The 23,215-nt window shown below is 41.1% G+C and overlaps 1 protein-coding gene across 1 annotated transcript in view; it reads right to left on the bottom strand.

Moving 5' to 3' along the window:
• Nucleotides 1–208: 208 nt before the first annotated feature.
• CAPN5 (calpain 5) overlaps nucleotides 209–23,215 on the bottom strand; it is a 60,777-nt gene continuing 37,770 nt past the window's right edge. Inside the window, exons 5-13 of the mRNA XM_075266242.1 lie at nucleotides 22,911–23,103; nucleotides 20,074–20,267; nucleotides 19,772–19,849; nucleotides 19,443–19,638; nucleotides 7,857–7,979; nucleotides 7,548–7,744; nucleotides 4,697–4,818; nucleotides 3,032–3,168; nucleotides 209–2,630 (exon numbers count right to left, since the gene is read on the bottom strand). Of these exons, the coding sequence (XP_075122343.1) occupies nucleotides 2,448–2,630; nucleotides 3,032–3,168; nucleotides 4,697–4,818; nucleotides 7,548–7,744; nucleotides 7,857–7,979; nucleotides 19,443–19,638; nucleotides 19,772–19,849; nucleotides 20,074–20,267; nucleotides 22,911–23,103 (1,423 nt within the window). The 3' untranslated portion in view covers nucleotides 209–2,447. The remainder of the gene's footprint in view (nucleotides 2,631–3,031; nucleotides 3,169–4,696; nucleotides 4,819–7,547; nucleotides 7,745–7,856; nucleotides 7,980–19,442; nucleotides 19,639–19,771; nucleotides 19,850–20,073; nucleotides 20,268–22,910; nucleotides 23,104–23,215) is intronic.

The raw sequence follows: 23,215 nt of genomic DNA on the forward strand, positions 1-23,215 counted from the left end.
GACATAAGGGTGCATGCACACTACGTAACGCCAGGCGTGTATGAGAGCCGTACACGCCGGCATTACGGCAGACTGCCGAACACTTCCCATTCACTTCAATGGGAGCGCTCGTAACAGCGGCGTTTACGAGCGCTCCCATTGAAGTGAATGGGAAGTGTTCGGCAGCCCTGCTGTAACGCCGGCGTGTACGGCTCTCATACATGCCCGGCGTTACGTAGTGTGCATGCACCCTAAGAGGCGACATTTCCGTAAACGGATATGAATGAATAGCTACGCTGTTGCCCCTATCAACCATTGGTCAGTCACAATGTGATTTGTCGCTAGGGCCACAGCGCAGCTGACGCATAAAAACAAGCGCGAGCCATCAGAACGTAGCGTGACAGGATTGGCGGCCCTTTTCGCCAGCGCCGGTCTTTATGCGTTGAGATTTTCAGAAATGATCACCAATGAATGAAAAAAAAAAGGTAAAAAATGAAATTATTTGGCATGTTGGACACGGTGTACAGTATTGTCTCCACAGACATGGCTGCTTATGGCTTCGTCCTCCTACGGAAACACCATTACTGGTAACTGCGGCCTACAAAGCCTGCCTCGCAGTAATAACTGGTGTGTTGTCCCTGGCAAGCAACTGGAGCTCAGCTATTGTAACCTATGTAAAATCTGATCTCTGTTTGCTAGTGACAACATGGCCCGAGTTCGTCAAGGTAGCGATGGGTTGTCACCTCGACGTCATCTTATTTTTGGGCCAGAAGCAGACGCCGGCCATTATGAGGTGCAGATATGTATCGTATAGTAATGCCCTGGACAGGCGGCATCCCGGGCACCTGTAGTGTGCATGTGGCCACCATACCTGCGGGATTGACTATAAATGGGCCCACAAAGGGGCTTAGACATGGGAACTGAATGTTGGTAGGTAGGGTAGACCCAATGGTGGAATATAGGCGCTTCGATGGTGACCCTAAACACCATGACGCATCTTTAGGACCCCGGCTGGATCTATGAGGCCACGCGCCTATCCTGGTTTGTGACTTCATTACTCCAGATATCTGGCATAAACCCAATAGTATAATGCCCCCATGTGCGCCCGCTGCTGCAAACATGGACGCCTTGGCACGTATCTCTGGGCTTGTCCATGTCTTCCCTGTTCTCATACGCTCACAGTGAGGTTACAATGGTGATAATACATGCTCTGTAGTATATACTGATATATCTTATATCGCTTCATTCTATATACTGTATATACACAATACACATTCAATGCCCCCCCCCCCCCATCCCCTTATACTTTGGTCTGAACGAAAAAAAAAAACGTAATGCCTTAAAGGGATTGTTTAAGGGGCTTTTCTGATTTTATGTAATTAAAGGGGTTTTCCAGGCTTCATAATTGATGACCTATCTATAGGGTAGATCATCCATTGAGGATCGGCAGGGATCTGACACCTGAGACCCCCCCACGATCAGCTGTTGGAAGAGACTGCAGGGATTGGGTGAGCGCTGCGGAGACTTCACTACTTACCAAGCACAGTGCCATACATGGTATAGTGGCTGGGCTTGGTATTGCAGCTCAGCCCCCATTCACTTGAAGGGGACTGAGCTGTGAACAGACCGCGTGACCGACAAATGTAATGTCACATGGCTACTTCAGACAGCTGATCCGCAGGGGTCCCAGGTGTCAGACCCATTGATGTCTTGTATTCAGTCTAGACAATGCTCTCAAAATTCTCACCTCAGTCCTGATAGTTTGTTACAATGTATCAGGGTAGACGGTGTATTAGACTTGAATTCATAGTCGCACGGGATTGCGTAGAGTGGATACAACGGAAACAAACCCTCAGCCGTGTAAGTTATCCCCCTATTAAAGTGGACAAGGTTGTTTCCATTCACTGACAGCAAGCAAGGGTGTGGATCGCCTTTACTTACATGAAACCAGAAAATCGCCTTAAAGGGGTTCTCCACTCATTCTGGATCAGATCTTCTGCTCTTCTCTATAGGAGACCTGATCCTTCCCATTAGTCACATGACCAGCGGAGACCCCCCCCCCCCAACTTTACCTAAGGGCATCTTTACAGGACCTTGGCACATCTGCCCCCCCATGTCTGGATATATGAGACTACATTGGTCATTGTAGCCTGGCATGGCGCCGCTTATCCTATGGGTAGATATGTATCCTCTATATATGGCGACATGAAATATAGGACACAGTGAAATGACACTGGAATTCTATTCCTATGGCCTCCATCGTGAAGGTTCCCTGTCGTCAACTTTTTTTTTTGGCTATAAGACTCACACAGTGTCACATACTGCATGCAGAGCGCGGCACGCTCCGTCACCACGCCGGAGTAGATATGGAGAATATATATGAAATACAGGCCACAATGGCTGACAGGCTGGAAAGGCGCCTGCCGTGTTGGTCGCTGTCCGGTGGTTTAGGCGGCGGGGGCGATCGCTTAGATTCCGGTCAGGTTGTTGCAGGTGAATAGAACCAACTGAACGGAGCCGGAGACCTGGGGGTTGCTCTTGTTGCCCTTGTCTTGGAGGGGCAGGCTGTGCTGGGTCTGCTGGTTGTTCGCCTCGGCCGACAGGACCACCTGACCCATGAACTCATCCTTAATCACGTTGTGGTTCCAAACCTGCAAAAATACAAATAATAATATTAAAAATCAGAATTTTTGATAACTTTTTTTAAAAAAAGAACTATATCCTGTAAGTTTCACTCTGGCCACTAAACCTAATAATAGACTAATGCTTGGGGTTTTCTTTCCAGCAGTCCCATTTACATAGCAGACATGATTACCACATCAGGCTTTGCACTCCGATATTCAGCGGACTCTCCATTGCAGATGTGTATATAGCCTTAAGGGGTTAAAACTACTTTGCAGCCAAAGTGTAATTCTACATTTCCAGCACTAGGGGGTGCCTGAGGACTGCGCAGCATCTGCCAACATGCAGACTAAAATAGTTGTCGCTGACCAGCGCTTGGTTTGCTGCACACGTCCACCATGATGGGAATAGAAGCAGCGCTGACACTCACCTGCACGATGATCGGCTGGCCCGGCTTCTTTCGGTAGAACAGACCCTTGACATCAAACTGAGGGGTCAGCGTGTCCTTAATGACCGGGGACTGGACCTTATTCCCCTCACAGCTGATGATCACATAGGGGTCAGCGCCTGGGGGGAGACACATCACATTATTCATATAGGGAAACTCAGCAGCACAGAGGATTTCAGGAGGAGAGGAGACTGGTTATCTGGGGGAGCACCAGGAGAGGACTATATATACAGAGGGGGACACCAAGAGAGGACTATATATACAGGGGGGCACCAGGCAAGGACTATATATACAGGGGGGACACCAGTCGAGGACTATATATACAGCAGGGGGGACCAAGGAAAGATTATATATACAGTAGGGGGGGCACCAGGCAAGGAATATATATACAGGGGGGCACCAGGCAAGGACTATATATACAGAGGGGGACACGAAGAGAGGACTATATATACAGGGGGGGGCACCAGTCGAGGACTATATATACAGGGGGGCACCATGAGAGGACTATATATATATACAGGGGGGAATCAGGCAAGGACTATATATACAGGGGGGCACCAAGAGGACTATATATACAGGGGGGGACACGAAGAGAGGACTATAAATGCAGGGGGGCACCAGGCAAGGACTATATATACGGAGGGGGGTCACACACACACAAGGAAAGGACTATATATACAGAGGGGGACACAAAGAGTGAACTATATATATGGGAGACACACACGAAGAAGGGACTATATATACAGAGAGGGCACCAGGAGAGCACTATAAATATATATAGGGGGGCACCAGGAGAGGACTATATATACAGGGGGGGGGGGCACCAGTCAAGGACTATATATACAGGAGGGGGGACACACAAGGAAAGACTATATATACACAGAGGAGGACACAAAGAGTGGACTATATATACAGGGGGGCACCAGGAGAGGACTATATATACAGAGGGGGGACACCAGTTGAGGACTATATATAAAGGGGGGGGGGTAAAAAGTTATTGATGTGAACAGGCGAAGCTAAATGGAGGTGGGTGGGGTTGGAGGCGGGTCTTACTATATGTAAATTCGCCTATGACCGCACATTCTGTTCCTCTTTCAGGTATGTGTAAGGAGCAGAAGTCACAGCAGAGCAGAGGATTTCAGGAGCAGGGCAGGAGGTAGCGGAGGTGATGATGTTACATAGAACAGGGCGAGAGGTGACCAGGGTAATAGCAGGATGTTACACTATGAAATGGAGCAGGGAATCCCAGCAGCACAGAGTATTTCAGGATAGATATTCTGAATTCACAGCTCTATAGTAGCGAGTCATCAAAGGTCCCCATTACTAGACTGTCAGCTCTTCAGACGAAGCAGCCAGAACCAGGACATGACAGCGATATTCTTATAGGAAACCATGTGACTCCCTGCCCCCGCCCCGGGTCACCCTGGAGTCACCGCAGCATTTCCTGCCATTTATGCACCTTATGGACATTTCCCATCTGCAGGACACAATAACAGCGGGGGATTGTGGGTAATGTCCATGAGCTGTCAGTCATCAGCCCCATTACTGGAGAGCACAAGTGTCATAAGGAAAGAAATAGATAGACTAGGTCTGGACTAGGAATACATGTGTACTGCCCCCTACCCAAACATATCCACAGAGACTTACCGCCTTCAGAATCCTGCTTCTTAAGTCCTGTAGCACTGACCACATGTACCTGAGAAACCACCTGAGGAAACCCGCACATCCCCGACCAGCAAGTCTTCTGAGGCTCATCCACGGTCAGCTCACTGACAGGAAGAACAATGGGAGGATCACGTAATATTCTGCAGTATTATAGTAGTTATAGTCTTGTACATAGGAGTAGTATTATAGTAGTTATATTCTTGTACATAGGAGGTAGTATTATAGTAGTTATATTCTTGTACATAGGAGCAGTATTATAGTAGTTATATTCTTGTACATAGGAGGTAGTATTATAGTAGTTATATTCTTCTACATAGGAGTAGTATTATAGTAGTTATATTCTTGTACATAGGAGCAGTATTATAGTAGTTATATTCTTGTACATAGGAGGTAGTATTATAGTAGTTATAGTCTTGTACATAGGAGTAGTATTATAGTAGTTATATTCTTGTACATAGGAGCAGTATTATAGTAGTTATATTCTTGTACATAGGAGCAGTATTATAGTAGTTATATTCTTGTACATAGGAGCAGTAGTATAGTAGTTATATTCTTGTACATAGGAGCAGTATTATAGTAGTTATATTCTTGTACATAGGGGCAGTATTATAGTAGTTATATTCTTGTACATAGGGGCAGTATTATAGTAGTTATATTCTTGTACATAGGAGCAGTAGTATAGTAGTTATATTCTTGTACATAGGAGTAGTATTATAGTAGTTATATTCTTGTACATAGGAGGTAGTATTATAGTAGTTATAGTCTTGTACATAGGAGTAGTATTATAGTAGTTATATTCTTGTACATAGGAGCAGTATTATAGTAGTTATATTCTTGTACATAGGGGCAGTATTATAGTAGTTATATTCTTGTACATAGGAGCAGTATTATAGTAGTTATATTCTTGTACATAGGGGCAGTATTATAGTAGTTATATTCTTGTACATAGGAGTAGTATTCTAGTAGTTATATTCTTGTACATAGGAGCAGTATTATAGTAGTTATATTCTTGTACATAGGAGCAGTATTATAGTAGTTATATTCTTGTACATAGGAGCAGTATTATAGTAGTTATATTCTTGTACATAGGAGGTAGTATTATAGTAGTTATATTCTTGTACATAGGAGGTAGTATTATAGTAGTTATATTCTTGTACATAGGAGGTAGTATTATAGTAGTTATATTCTTGTACATAGGAGGTAGTATTATAGTAGTTATATTCTTGTACATAGGAGCAGTATTATAGTAGTTATATTCTTGTACATAGGAGTAGTATTATAGTAGTTATACTCTTGTACATAGGAGTAGTATTATAGTAGTTATATTCTTGTACATAGGAGCAGTATTATAGTAGTTATATTCTTGTACATAGGAGGTAGTATTATAGTAGTTATATTCTTGTGCATAGGAGCAGTATTATAGTAGTTATATTCTTGTATATAGGAGGTAGTATTATAGTAGTTATATTCTTGTACATAGGAGTAGTATTATAGTAGTTATATTCTTGTACATAGGAGTAGTATTATAGTAGTTATATTCTTGTACATAGGGGGCAGTATTATAGTAGTTATATTCTTGTACATAGGAGTAGTATTATAGTAGTTATATTCTTGTACATAGGGGTAGTATTATAGTAGTTATATTCTTGTATATAGGAGTAGTATTATAGTAGTTATATTCTTGTGCATAGGAGCAGTATTATAGTAGTTATATTCTTGTATATAGGAGGTAGTATTATAGTAGTTATACTCTTGTACATAGGGGAGCGGTATTATAGTAGTCTTGTACATCTTGTATCAGTCCTATAAGTGTGTGATACATTACGGGGTTAATCTCGGAGTCCGGTATACATGTATTTCTATGGCTTCTCCTTCCTGTTAGTCACACAGGCCTCCTGAGCTCTGCTCCTCCTATGACTCACTACTGACCCTTAGTTTATAGAATCCATCATCGCAGTCACCATGCACAGGGCGGTATGATGGGGACTGGCTCGGAGAACAATGTAGCCTCTGATAACATGAATGATGGGCTCTGCGCTGTGTCAGCAACAACCGGAATAAACGCTCATTTTAAAAGGGGAACAGAAGAACAATCCCTCCTGGGAACAATGTGCGGAGTTAATTCACTATTGTGTCTCAGATGATGGAGTCATTATCGGCTCTCACTTGGAGAGGATGGAGGGTCCTGGCAGAAGACTTGGATACTTAGTCAAACACTCCAAATACACTGAATACTCCATTATGTAATACACAACTTTTGTATACAAGTTTGATTGCCGCTTTGGATGTGACCGGAGGTGAAGAAGGTGTTTGCCAAAATACTTATCCAGCGAATATCTTTCCCTGAACAACAGTGTGGTCCGACACTCTGTGCAAAGTAATCTAATACAGAGCTGCAAAGCACTTGAACAACCACTAGGGGGCACACTGGAGGTTACTGCACACAACTGATACATTGAACTGGAAAATTGTAAAGTGAGAGTACACAGTAAGCTCCGCACACAGGATGAGTGATGTCAGAGAGAGGGGAGATTATATTGGATGTGGGGAGGAGTGATGATGTCACAGATTAAGGGGCAGAATTATTCTGGATATGAGAAGGACTGATGATGTCATAGACTGATAGGGCAGGGTATTCTAGGGATGCCTGGTGAAGTCACAGTAATGAGGCATGACTGATGATGTCACAGACTCGTGGATCATGGTACTGATGATGTCACAAAAATGAAAATATTTAAGACACCAGCAGAGTCGTGACATCACTGCTCATCACCCATGAGTGATGGGACAGAAGGGACAGTCACATGGACAGTGATGGCACCGAGGTCCTTACCAGCAATTTGAAGGCACATCACTGAACACTCTGAGAAGGAAATCTCCGGTTAGACCTGGATCAAAGGTGGTTGGAATGATGACGTATCGGCCCTCCTTCATCTCTGTCCTGAGGAAAACGCTGCGAGAGTTTATGTAGATTGAGTTTGCCACTTTGGGCTGTAACGTGTGCATCCGATATCTGCGGTTCAGCTCCACCTGCAGAGGGGACACATAGGAGGAGAGTCAGGACCGCGCCAGAGGAACCACAAGGAGGCGCTATGTCCCTGCAAGTCATCATCAGTTACATTATATTTAGTAACAGTCTCACCCGGTGAACATCAAACCCTATGGCCAGATTCTCCGCTTTGCCGTCCTTGCGGGTTGTCCTTTTGGTTTTTTGCTGAAGGCAAATCAGAATCTCATCTTCTGGCTTCTTAACATCAAACACAAACTGGAGAAGGAAAAATCCAGAAATCAGACACAGGAACCAAAAATAGTGAGAACAGCAAACCAAACTGTACACAGATATACTGGACATAGCTAACCAGAACCAGTACTATATGTACACAGTGACTGTACTAGCAGAATAGTGAGCGCAGCTCTGGAGTATAATACAGGATAAGTAATGTAATGTATGTACACAGTGACTGTACCAGCAGAATAGTGAGCGCAGCTCTGGAGTATAATACAGGATAAGTAATGTAATGTATGTACACAGTGACTGTACCAGCAGAATAGTGAGCGCAGCTCTGGAGTATAATACAGGATAAGTAATGTAATGTATGTACACAGTGACTGTACCAGCAGAATAGTGAGCGCAGCTCTGGAGTATAATACAGGATAAGTAATGTAATGTATGTACACAGTGACTGTACCAGCAGAATAGTGAGCGCAGCTCTGGAGTATAATACAGGATAAGTAATGTAATGTATGTACACAGTGACTGCACCAGCAGAATAGTGAGCGCAGCTCTGGAGTATAATACAGGATAAGTAATGTAATGTATGTACACAGTGACTGTACCAGCAGAATAGTGAGCGCAGCTCTGGAGTATAATACAGGATAAGTAATGTAATGTATGTACACAGTGACTGCACCAGCAGAATAGTGAGCGCAGCTCTGGAGTATAATACAGGATAAGTAATGTAATGTATGTACACAGTGACTGTACCAGCAGAATAGTGAGAGCAGCTCTGGAGTATAATACAGGATAAGTAATGTATGTACACAGTGACTGTACCAGCAGAATAGTGAGCGCAGCTCTGGAGTATAATACAGGATAAGTAATGTATGTACACAGTGACTGTACCAGCAGAATAGTGAGCGCAGCTCTGGAGTATAATACAGGATAAGTAATGTAATGTATGTACACAGTGACTGTACCAGCAGAATAGTGAGCGCAGCTCTGGAGTATAATACAGGATAAGTAATGTATGTACACAGTGACTGTACCAGCAGAATAGTGAGAGCAGCTCTGGAGTATAATACAGGATAAGTAATGTATGTACACAGTGACTGTACCAGCAGAATAGTGAGCGCAGCTCTGGAGTATAATACAGGATAAGTAATGTAATGTATGTACACAGTGACTGTACCAGAAGAATAGTGAGCGCAGCTCTGGAGTATAATACAGGATAAGTAATGTAATGTATGTACACAGTGACTGTACCAGCAGAATAGTGAGCGCAGCTCTGGAGTATAATACAGGATAAGTAATGTAATGTATGTACACAGTGACTGCACCAGCAGAATAGTGAGCACAGCTCTGGAGTATAATACAGGATAAGTAATGTAATGTATGTACACAGTGACTGTACCAGCAGAATAGTGAGTGCAGCTCTGAAGTATAATACAGGATAAGTAATGTAATGTATGTACACAGTGACTGTGACAGCAGAATAGTGAGTGCAGCTCTGGAGTATAATACAGGATAATTAATGTAATGTATGTACACAGTGACTGTACCAGCAGAATAGTGAGCGCAGCTCTGAAGTTTAATACAGGATAAGTAATGTAATGTATGTACACAGTGACTGTACCAGCAGAATAGTGAGCGCAGCTCTGGAGTATAATACAGGATAAGTAATGTATGTACACAGTGACTGTACCAGCAGAATAGTGAGCGCAGCTCTGGAGTATAATACAGGATAAGTAATGTAATGTATGTACACAGTGACTGTACCAGCAGAATAGTGAGCGCAGCTCTGGAGTATAATAGAGGATAAGTAATGTAATGTATGTACACAGTGACTGCACCAGCAGAATAGTGAGCGCAGCTCTGGAGTATAATACAGGATAAGTAATGTAATGTATGTACACAGTGACTGTACCAGCAGAATAGTGAGCGCAGCTCTGGAGTATAATACAGGATAAGTAATGTAATGTATGTACACAGTGACTGCACCAGCAGAATAGTGAGCGCAGCTCTGGAGTATAATACAGGATAAGTAATGTAATGTATGTACACAGTGACTGTACCAGCAGAATAGTGAGAGCAGCTCTGGAGTATAATACAGGATAAGTAATGTATGTACACAGTGACTGTACCAGCAGAATAGTGAGCGCAGCTCTGGAGTATAATACAGGATAAGTAATGTATGTACACAGTGACTGTACCAGCAGAATAGTGAGCGCAGCTCTGGAGTATAATACAGGATAAGTAATGTAATGTATGTACACAGTGACTGTACCAGCAGAATAGTGAGCGCAGCTCTGGAGTATAATACAGGATAAGTAATGTAATGTATGTACACAGTGACTGTACTAGCAGAATAGTGAGCGCAGCTCTGGAGTATAATACAGGATAAGTAATGTATGTACACAGTGACTGTACCAGCAGAATAGTGAGCGCAGCTCTGGAGTATAATACAGGATAAGTAATGTAATGTATGTACACAGTGACTGTACCAGAAGAATAGTGAGCGCAGCTCTGGAGTATAATACAGGATAAGTAATGTAATGTATGTACACAGTGACTGTACCAGCAGAATAGTGAGTGCAGCTCTGGAGTATAATACAGGATAAGTAATGTAATGTATGTACACAGTGACTGTGACAGCAGAATAGTGAGCGCAGCTCTGGAGTATAATACAGGATAATTAATGTAATGTATGTACACAGTGACTGTACCAGCAGAATAGTGAGCGCAGCTCTGGAGTATAATACAGGATAAGTAATGTAATGTATGTACACAGTGACTGTACCAGCAGAATAGTGAGCGCAGCTCTGGAGTATAATACGGGATAAGTAATGTAATGTATGTACACAGTGACTGCACCAGCAGAATAGTGAGAGCAGCTCTGGAGTATAATACAGGATAAGTAATGTAATGTATGTACACAGTGACTGCACCAGCAGAATAGTGAGCGCAGCTCTGGAGTATAATACGGGATAAGTAATGTAATGTATGTAAACAGTGACTGTACCAGCAGAATAGTGAGCGCAGCTCTGGAGTATAATACAGGATAAGTAATGTATGTACACAGTGACTGTACCAGCAGAATAGTGAGCGCAGCTCTGGAGTATAATACAGGATAAGTAATGTAATGTATGTACACAGTGACTGCACCAGCAGAATAGTGAGCGCAGCTCTGGAGTATAATACGGGATAAGTAATGTAATGTATGTAAACAGTGACTGCACCAGCAGAATAGTGAGCGCAGCTCTGGAGTATAATACAGAATAAGTAATGTATGTACACAGTGACTGTAACAGCAGAATAGCGAGCGCAGCTGTGGAGTATAATACAGGATAAGTAATGTATGTACACAGTGACTGCACCAGCAGAATAGTGAGAGCAGCTCCGGAGTATAATACAGGATAAGTAATGTATGTACACAGTGACTGTACCAGCAGAATAGTGAGCGCAGCTCTGGAGTATAATACAGGATAAGTAATGTATGTACACAGTGTCTGCACCAGCAGAATAGTGAGCGCAGCTCTGGAGTATAATACAGGATAAGTAATGTAATGTATGTACACAGTGACTGTACCAGCAGAATAGTGAGCGCCGCTCTGGAGTATAATACAGGATAAGTAATGTAATGTATGTACACAGTGACTGCACCAGCAGAATAGTGAGCGCAGCTCTGGAGTATAATACGGAATAAGTAATGTAATGTATGTAAACAGTGACTGCACTAGCAGAATAGTGAGCGCAGCTCTGGAGTATAATACAGGATAAGTAATGTAATGTATGTACACAGTGACTGTACCAGCAGAATAGTGAGCGCAGCTCTGGAGTATAATACAGGATAAGTAATGTAATGTATGTACACAATGACTGTACCAGCAGAATAGCGAGCGCAGCTGTGGAGTATAATACAGGATAAGTAATGTAATGTATGTACACAGTGACTGCACCAGCAGAATAGTGAGCGCAGCTCTGGAGTATAATACAGGATAAGTAATGTAATGTATGTACACAGTGACTGCACCAGCAGAATAGTGAGCGCAGCTCTGGAGTATAATACAGGATAAGTAATGTATGTACACAGTGACTGTACCAGCAGAATAGTGAGCGCAGCACTGGAGTATAATACAGGATAAGTAATGTAATGTATGTACACAGTGACTGTACCAGCAGACTAGTTAGCGCAGCTCTGGAGTATAATACAGGATAAGTAATGTAATGTATGTACATAGTGACTGTACCAGCAGAATAGTGAGCACAGCTCTGAAGTTTAATACAGGATAAGTAATGTAATGTATGTACACAGTGACTGCACCAGCAGAATAGTGAGCGCAGCTCTGGAGTATAATACAGGATAAGTAATGTATGTACACAGTGACTGTACCAGCAGAATAGTGAGCGCAGCACTGGAGTATAATACAGGATAAGTAATGTAATGTATGTACACAGTGACTGTACCAGCAGACTAGTGAGCGCAGCTCTGGAGTATAATACAGGATAAGTAATGTAATGTATGTACATAGTGACTGTACCAGCAGAATAGTGAGCGCAGCTCTGAAGTTTAATACAGGATAAGTAATGTAATGTATGTACACAGTGACTGCACCAGCAGAATAGTGAGCGCAGCTCTGGAGTATAATACAGGATAAGTAATGTATGTACACAGTGACTGTACCAGCAGAATAGTGAGCGCAGCTCTGGAGTATAATACAGGATAAGTAATGTAATGTATGTACACAGTGACTGCACCAGCAGAATAGTGAGAGCAGCTCCGGAGTATAATACAGGATAAGTAATGTATGTACACAGTGACTGTACCAGCAGAATAGTGAGCGCAGCTCTGGAGTATAATACAGGATAAGTAATGTAATGTATGTACATAGTGACTGTACCAGCAGAATAGTGAGCGCAGCTCTGAAGTATAATACAGGATAAGTAATGTAATGTATGTACACAGTGACTGCACCAGCAGAATAGTGAGCGCAGCTCTGGAGTATAATACAGGATAAGTAATGTATGTACACAGTGGCTGCACCAGCAGAATAGTGAGCGCAGCTCTGGAGTATAATGCAGGATAAGTAATGTGTCTGGGAGTTGACCCACTGGCGTCATCTTTATCCTTCCACCTGGCTTTATACCTGCTGCACCACATTTCACCATTGTACTGACAGTAATAAAGGTCCAAAGTTTATGGGAACTACGACAGACGTTTGTGGACTCCCAACACTGAAGAAACTTCAGGAGAGCTTTTGGCACCAAAAAAAGATCTCTACCATTCTCTGCCGATTCCCAGCATTCCTCCTAATCCAAGCAAACATCAAAGCAACGCAAATTTGAAACACTAACACCAGCTATAGCACATTGAGGTACTGTGCATTGAGTGCAAGATCTGATGAAGGGGTGGAATCCTGTGTGACTCCAAACAAACCCCGAAACGCGTTATCTGAATAAACTACAATAATTGTTTTAAATTGGTCCGAGTGAGCGCGTTCTACTTTATCTCTGGTATATCCAGTACCCACTATGCAGGATAAGTACCAGCAGAATAGTGAGCACAGCTCTGGAGTATAATACAGGATAAGTAATGTATGTACACAGCGACTGTACCAGCAGAATAGTGAGCGCAGCTCTGGAGTATAATACAGGATAAGTAATGTAATGTATGTACATAGTGACTGCACCAGCAGAATAGTGAGCGCAGCTCTGGAGTATAATACAGGATAAGTAATGTAATGTATGTACACAGTGACTGTACCAGCAGAATAGTGAGCGCAGCTCTGAAGTTTAATACAAGATAAGTAATGTAATGTATGTACACAGTGACTGCACCAGCAGAATAGTGAGCGCAGCTCTGGAGTATAATACAGGATAAGTAATGTATGTACACAGTGTCTGCACCAGCAGAATAGTGAGCGCAGCTCTGGAGTATAATGCAGGATAAGTAATGTAATGTATGTACACAGTGACTGTACCAGCAGAATAGTGAGCGCAGCTCTGGAGTATAATACAGGATAAGTAATGTAATGTATGTACACAGTGACTGTACCAGCAGAATAGTGAGCGCAGCTCTGGAGTATAATACAGGATAAGTAATGTAATGTATGTACACAGTGACTGCACCAGCAGAATAGTGAGCGCAGCTCTGGAGTATAATACAGGATAAGTAATGTAATGTATGTACACAGTGACTGTACCAGCAGAATAGTGAGCGCAGCTCTGGAGTATAATACAGGATAAGTAATGTAATGTATGTACACAGTGACTGTACCAGCAGAATAGTGAGCGCAGCTCTGGAGTATAATACAGGATAAGTAATGTAATGTATGTACACAGTGACTGCACCAGCAGAATAGTGAGCGCAGCTCTGGAGTATAATACAGGATAAGTAATGTAATGTATGTACACAGTGACTGTACCAGCAGAATAGTGAGCGCAGCTCTGGAGTATAATACAGGATAAGTAATGTAATGTATGTACACAGTGACTGCACCAGCAGAATAGTGAGCGCAGCTCTGGAGTATAATACAGGATAAGTAATGTAATGTATGTACACAGTGACTGTACCAGCAGAATAGTGAGAGCAGCTCTGGAGTATAATACAGGATAAGTAATGTATGTACACAGTGACTGTACCAGCAGAATAGTGAGCGCAGCTCTGGAGTATAATACAGGATAAGTAATGTATGTACACAGTGACTGTACCAGCAGAATAGTGAGCGCAGCTCTGGAGTATAATACAGGATAAGTAATGTAATGTATGTACACAGTGACTGTACCAGCAGAATAGTGAGCGCAGCTCTGGAGTATAATACAGGATAAGTAATGTAATGTATGTACACAGTGACTGTACTAGCAGAATAGTGAGCGCAGCTCTGGAGTATAATACAGGATAAGTAATGTATGTACACAGTGACTGTACCAGTAGAATAGTGAGCGCAGCTCTGGAGTATAATACAGGATAAGTAATGTAATGTATGTACACAGTGACTGTACCAGAAGAATAGTGAGCGCAGCTCTGGAGTATAATACAGGATAAGTAATGTAATGTATGTACACAGTGACTGTACCAGCAGAATAGTGAGTGCAGCTCTGGAGTATAATACAGGATAAGTAATGTAATGTATGTACACAGTGACTGTGACAGCAGAATAGTGAGCGCAGCTCTGGAGTATAATACAGGATAATTAATGTAATGTATGTACACAGTGACTGTACCAGCAGAATAGTGAGCGCAGCTCTGGAGTATAATACAGGATAAGTAATGTAATGTATGTACACAGTGACTGTACCAGCAGAATAGTGAGCGCAGCTCTGGAGTATAATACGGGATAAGTAATGTAATGTATGTACACAGTGACTGCACCAGCAGAATAGTGAGAGCAGCTCTGGAGTATAATACAGGATAAGTAATGTAATGTATGTACACAGTGACTGCACCAGCAGAATAGTGAGCGCAGCTCTGGAGTATAATACGGGATAAGTAATGTAATGTATGTAAACAGTGACTGTACCAGCAGAATAGTGAGCGCAGCTCTGGAGTATAATACAGGATAAGTAATGTATGTACACAGTGACTGTACCAGCAGAATAGTGAGCGCAGCTCTGGAGTATAATACAGGATAAGTAATGTAATGTATGTACACAGTGACTGCACCAGCAGAATAGTGAGCGCAGCTCTGGAGTATAATACGGGATAAGTAATGTAATGTATGTAAACAGTGACTGCACCAGCAGAATAGTGAGCGCAGCTCTGGAGTATAATACAGAATAAGTAATGTATGTACACAGTGACTGTAACAGCAGAATAGCGAGCGCAGCTGTGGAGTATAATACAGGATAAGTAATGTATGTACACAGTGACTGCACCAGCAGAATAGTGAGAGCAGCTCCGGAGTATAATACAGGATAAGTAATGTATGTACACAGTGACTGTACCAGCAGAATAGTGAGCGCAGCTCTGGAGTATAATACAGGATAAGTAATGTATGTACACAGTGTCTGCACCAGCAGAATAGTGAGCGCAGCTCTGGAGTATAATACAGGATAAGTAATGTAATGTATGTACACAGTGACTGTACCAGCAGAATAGTGAGCGCCGCTCTGGAGTATAATACAGGATAAGTAATGTAATGTATGTACACAGTGACTGCACCAGCAGAATAGTGAGCGCAGCTCTGGAGTATAATACGGAATAAGTAATGTAATGTATGTAAACAGTGACTGCACTAGCAGAATAGTGAGCGCAGCTCTGGAGTATAATACAGGATAAGTAATGTAATGTATGTACACAGTGACTGTACCAGCAGAATAGTGAGCGCAGCTCTGGAGTATAATACAGGATAAGTAATGTAATGTATGTACACAGTGACTGTACCAGCAGAATAGCGAGCGCAGCTGTGGAGTATAATACAGGATAAGTAATGTAATGTATGTACACAGTGACTGCACCAGCAGAATAGTGAGCGCAGCTCTGGAGTATAATACAGGATAAGTAATGTAATGTATGTACACAGTGACTGCACCAGCAGAATAGTGAGCACAGCTCTGGAGTATAATACAGGATAAGTAATGTAATGTATGTACACAGTGACTGCACCAGCAGAATAGTGAGCGCAGCTCTGGAGTATAATACAGGATAAGTAATGTATGTACACAGTGACTGTACCAGCAGAATAGTGAGCGCAGCACTGGAGTATAATACAGGATAAGTAATGTAATGTATGTACACAGTGACTGTACCAGCAGAATAGTGAGCGCAGCTCTGGAGTATAATACAGGATAAGTAATGTATGTACACAGTGACTGTACCAGCAGAATAGTGAGCGCAGCACTGGAGTATAATACAGGATAAGTAATGTAATGTATGTACACAGTGACTGCACCAGCAGAATAGTGAGCGCAGCTCTGGAGTATAATACAGGATAAGTAATGTATGTACACAGTGACTGTACCAGCAGAATAGTGAGCGCAGCACTGGAGTATAATACAGGATAAGTAATGTAATGTATGTACACAGTGACTGTACCAGCAGACTAGTTAGCGCAGCTCTGGAGTATAATACAGGATAAGTAATGTAATGTATGTACATAGTGACTGTACCAGCAGAATAGTGAGCACAGCTCTGAAGTTTAATACAGGATAAGTAATGTATGTACACAGTGACTGTACCAGCAGAATAGTGAGCGCAGCACTGGAGTATAATACAGGATAAGTAATGTAATGTATGTACACAGTGACTGCACCAGCAGAATAGTGAGCGCAGCTCTGGAGTATAATACAGGATAAGTAATGTATGTACACAGTGACTGTACCAGCAGAATAGTGAGCGCAGCACTGGAGTATAATACAGGATAAGTAATGTAATGTATGTACACAGTGACTGTACCAGCAGACTAGTGAGCGCAGCTCTGGAGTATAATACAGGATAAGTAATGTAATGTATGTACATAGTGACTGTACCAGCAGAATAGTGAGCGCAGCTCTGAAGTTTAATACAGGATAAGTAATGTAATGTATGTACACAGTGACTGCACCAGCAGAATAGTGAGCGCAGCTCTGGAGTATAATACAGGATAAGTAATGTATGTACACAGTGACTGTACCAGCAGAATAGTGAGCGCAGCTCTGGAGTATAATACAGGATAAGTAATGTAATGTATGTACACAGTGACTGCACCAGCAGAATAGTGAGAGCAGCTCCGGAGTATAATACAGGATAAGTAATGTATGTACACAGTGACTGTACCAGCAGAATAGTGAGCGCAGCTCTGGAGTATAATACAGGATAAGTAATGTAATGTATGTACATAGTGACTGTACCAGCAGAATAGTGAGCGCAGCTCTGAAGTATAATACAGGATAAGTAATGTAATGTATGTACACAGTGACTGCACCAGCAGAATAGTGAGCGCAGCTCTGGAGTATAATACAGGATAAGTAATGTATGTACACAGTGGCTGCACCAGCAGAATAGTGAGCGCAGCTCTGGAGTATAATGCAGGATAAGTAATGTGTCTGGGAGTTGACCCACTGGCGTCATCTTTATCCTTCCACCTGGCTTTATACCTGCTGCACCACATTTCACCATTGTACTGACAGTAATAAAGGTCCAAAGTTTATGGGAACTACGACAGACGTTTGTGGACTCCCAACACTGAAGAAACTTCAGGAGAGCTTTTGGCACCAAAAAAAGATCTCTACCATTCTCTGCCGATTCCCAGCATTCCTCCTAATCCAAGCAAACATCAAAGCAACGCAAATTTGAAACACTAACACCAGCTATAGCACATTGAGGTACTGTGCATTGAGTGCAAGATCTGATGAAGGGGTGGAATCCTGTGTGACTCCAAACAAACCCCGAAACGCGTTATCTGAATAAACTACAATAATTGTTTTAAATTGGTCCGAGTGAGCGCGTTCTACTTTATCTCTGGTATATCCAGTACCCACTATGCAGGATAAGTACCAGCAGAATAGTGAGCACAGCTCTGGAGTATAATACAGGATAAGTAATGTATGTACACAGCGACTGTACCAGCAGAATAGTGAGCGCAGCTCTGGAGTATAATACAGGATAAGTAATGTAATGTATGTACATAGTGACTGCACCAGCAGAATAGTGAGCGCAGCTCTGGAGTATAATACAGGATAAGTAATGTAATGTATGTACACAGTGACTGTACCAGCAGAATAGTGAGCGCAGCTCTGAAGTTTAATACAAGATAAGTAATGTAATGTATGTACACAGTGACTGCACCAGCAGAATAGTGAGCGCAGCTCTGGAGTATAATACAGGATAAGTAATGTATGTACACAGTGTCTGCACCAGCAGAATAGTGAGCGCAGCTCTGGAGTATAATGCAGGATAAGTAATGTAATGTATGTACACAGTGACTGTACCAGCAGAATAGTGAGCGCAGCTCTGGAGTATAATACAGGATAAGTAATGTAATGTATGTACACAGTGACTGCACCAGCAGAATAGTGAGCGCAGCTCTGGAGTATAATACAGGATAAGTAATGTAATGTATGTACACAGTGACTGTACCAGCAGAATAGTGAGCGCAGCTCTGGAGTATAATACAGGATAAGTAATGTAATGTATGTACACAGTGACTGTACCAGCAGAATAGTGAGCGCAGCTCTGGAGTATAATACAGGATAAGTAATGTAATGTATGTACACAGTGACTGCACCAGCAGAATAGTGAGCGCAGCTCTGGAGTATAATACAGGATAAGTAATGTAATGTATGTACACAGTGACTGTACCAGCAGAATAGTGAGCGCAGCTCTGGAGTATAATACAGGATAAGTAATGTAATGTATGTACACAGTGACTGCACCAGCAGAATAGTGAGCGCAGCTCTGGAGTATAATACAGGATAAGTAATGTAATGTATGTACACAGTGACTGTACCAGCAGAATAGTGAGCGCAGCTCTGGAGTATAATATAGGATGTAACTCAGGATAAGTAATGTAAACTATGAGTGACTGATCTCACCTGTGGGTTTTGGAGATAGGTGGTCTTGTAATTCAGGCAGCCCCCTGATCGATTCTGTAATGGGTCATCATGCTTGATCCAAGCCCCCCGCAGCACTGCCTCTTCCCAGGTCTTATGAATACTCAAGTAAGAGGTGTTTATAAGTCGGCACATAATGATATCTGTGTAATACTTACAAAAATCTTCAAAAGTCATCCTATAAGAGGGGAAAAGTGGAAGTTGGTAAATTCAGTTGCAATGAATACACCCATTGAAAGATTCCCTTTATGATATCCAGTATAAGATCCCGTCTCACTTAGTTCTTGAGATCCTCAAGACAAACAACTTACCAAAACTCTCCATCATCCTCTACAGTCACTCCGAGCTTCTCTCTTTCACTTTTGCTTACTTTTTGCCATTCCTCGGAGCTGGATAAAAAAAGAGAAGGGTATAATGGTAGTATAGGAGAACTATGGCCCCTATACACAGAGGCGTACAGCAAATGTAACATACATTAGTAAGAAAGAAGCAATGCCGAGACGCAGAATGGGGATCAGAGAAAAATACATGAAACGTGTCCTTGAAACTTACTGAAGGTGTACACTTAATCTCTGAGAAATGCTTGTGTGCACGTAACCATATAGAAGATTACCTGTCACTCCAGGGTCCGTTCCATTCTCTCTCCCCCCATGGATTGCGCATTCTGATCATATCCAACTTCTCAGACTTAAAAAATGCAAGTAAGCCGTGACCCAACCGCACTTTCCGAACATCTGTGACAGCATAGGCATGGCCCTTCACCAGACCGCACGCCAACCGAGCCTCCATGTCATCTGCTGAGGTTGCCTATAGAAGTAAATAGCCATTACTGTTCCTGATAGTAGATGAGAATATAACTTCTATAATACAGCCCCTATGTACAAGAATATAACTACTATAATACTACCTCCTATGTACAAGAATATAACTACTATAATACTGCTCCTATGTACAAGAATATAACTACTATAATACTACTCCTATGTACAAGAATATAACTACTATAATACTGCTCCTATGTACAAGAATATAACTGCTATAATACTACCCCCTATGTACAAGAATATAACTACTATAATACTACTCCTATATACAAGAATATAACTACTATAATACTGCTCCTATGTACAAGAATATAACTACTATAATACTACTCCTATGTACAAGAATATAACTACTATAATACTACTCCTATGTACAAGAATATAACTACTATAATACTACTCCTATGTACAAGAATATAACTACTATAATACTACCCCCTATGTACAAGAATATAACTACTATAATACTGCTCCTATGTACAAGAATATAACTACTATAATACTACTCCTATGTACAAGAATATAACTGCTATAATACTACTCCTATGTACAAGAGTATAACTACTATAATACTACTCCTATGTACAGAAATATAACTACTATAATACTACCTCCTATGTACAAGAATATAACTACTATAATACTGCTCCTATGTACAAGAATATAACTACTATAATACTACTCCTATGTACAAGAATATAACTACTATAATACTGCTCCTATGTACAAGAATATAACTGCTATAATACTACCCCCTATGTACAAGAATATAACTACTATAATACTACTTCTATGTACAAGAATATAACTACTATAATACTACTCCTATGTACAAGAATATAACTACTATAATACTGCTCCTATGTACAAGAATATAACTGCTATAATACTACCCCCTATGTACAAGAATATAACTACTATAATACTACTCCTATGTACAAGAATATAACTACTATAATACTACTCCTATGTACAAGAATATAACTACTATAATACTGCTCCTATGTACAAGAATATAACTACTATAATACTACCTCCTATGTATAAGAATATAACTACTATAATACTACCCCCTATGTACAAGAATATAACTACTATAATACTACTCCTATGTACAAGAATATAACTACTATAATACTACTCCTATGTACAAGAGTATAACTACTATAATACTACTCCTATGTACAAGAGTATAACTACTATAATACTACTCCTATGTACAGAAATATAACTACTATAATACTACCTCCTATGTACAAGAATATAACTACTATAATACTGCTCCTATGTACAAGAATATAACTACTATAATACTGCTCCTATGTACAAGAATATAACTACTATAATACTACTCCTATGTACAAGAATATAACTGCTATAATACTACTCCTATGTACAAGAATATAACTACTATAATACTGCTCCTATGTACAAGAATATAACTGCTATAATACTACCCCCTATGTACAAGAATATAACTACTATAAAACTGCTCCTATGTACAAGAATATAACTACTATAATACTACTCCTATGTACAAGAATATAACTACTATAATACTACCTCCTATGTACAAGATTATAACTACTATAATACTACCCCCTATGTACAAGAATATAACTACTATAATACTACTCCTATGTACAAGAGTATAACTACTATAACACTACTCCTATGTACAGGAATATAACTACTATAATACTACCTCCTATGTACAGGAATATAACTACTATAATACTACTCCTATGTACAAGAGTATAACTACTATAACACTACTCCTATGTACAGGAATATAACTACTATAATACTACCTCCTATGTACAGGAATATAACTACTATAATACTACTCCTATGTACAAGAATATAACTACTATAATACTGCTCCTATGTACAAGAATATAACTACTATAATACTACTCCTATGTACAAGAATATAACTACTATAATACTACTCCTATGTACAAGAATATAACTACTATAATACTACTCCTATGTACAAGAATATAACTACTATAATACTACCTCCTATGTACAAGAATATAACTGCTATAACACTACTCCTATGTACAGGAATATAACTACTGTAATACTACTTCCTATGTACAAGAATATAACTACTATAATACTACGCCTATGTACAAGAATATAACTACTGTAATACTACTTCCTATGTACAAGAATATAACTACTATAATACTACCTCCTATGTACAAGAATATAACTACTATAATACTACCTCCTATGTACAAGAATATAACTACTATAATACTGCTCCTATGTACAAGAATATAACTACTATAATACTACTCATTATACATATAAGTATAGGCTATGCAGGGTTGCAGTGTATTAATACATTATGGATATGGCAGCTGGTTTATTAGTCATTCTGGCCGGGTCTCCTTGTTACTGATGTACGGTGTTATTAGCTGCAGGTTATTTATATTGCGGTTCGCTCTATATAATAATCTGTCTGGATCTCGGTGTCACATTTTTTAGCCTCTGAACTACCTGACACAGTTACAAATTACATTTGTATTCATGAGCTGAGAGTTTCGGCTTTTATCCGTCTCCCGCAGCTCTGACATTTTACATTCTGCAGTCTGTCGGGGGTCGGAGGACTCACCTTGATGGAGCAGCTGATCAGTCCTCCGCGGTTATGAACCTTCAGGACTCTCTCAAAAAGATCATTCCTTTTGTTGGCATCATTGATGTAATCTCCTTCCGAGAGCTCGATGGGTTCTGACACCCCACCGGTAAAATCCACCAGGGCGTCCGCTGTGTTTCCCCCATCGAGAGCCTCATAGCATCCAACCAATCTGTAGAGAAGAGGGAATATATTTTGATAGCTGGAAACCATCAGCAAGTCGATAGATCTGATATTAGCAGTTTGACCGCATAATGACAACTATCTGGGAATTGGGTCCGATT

This window comes from Leptodactylus fuscus, chromosome 2 (genome assembly GCF_031893055.1).
Source record: "Leptodactylus fuscus isolate aLepFus1 chromosome 2, aLepFus1.hap2, whole genome shotgun sequence".
Taxonomy (NCBI): Eukaryota; Metazoa; Chordata; class Amphibia; order Anura; family Leptodactylidae; genus Leptodactylus; species Leptodactylus fuscus.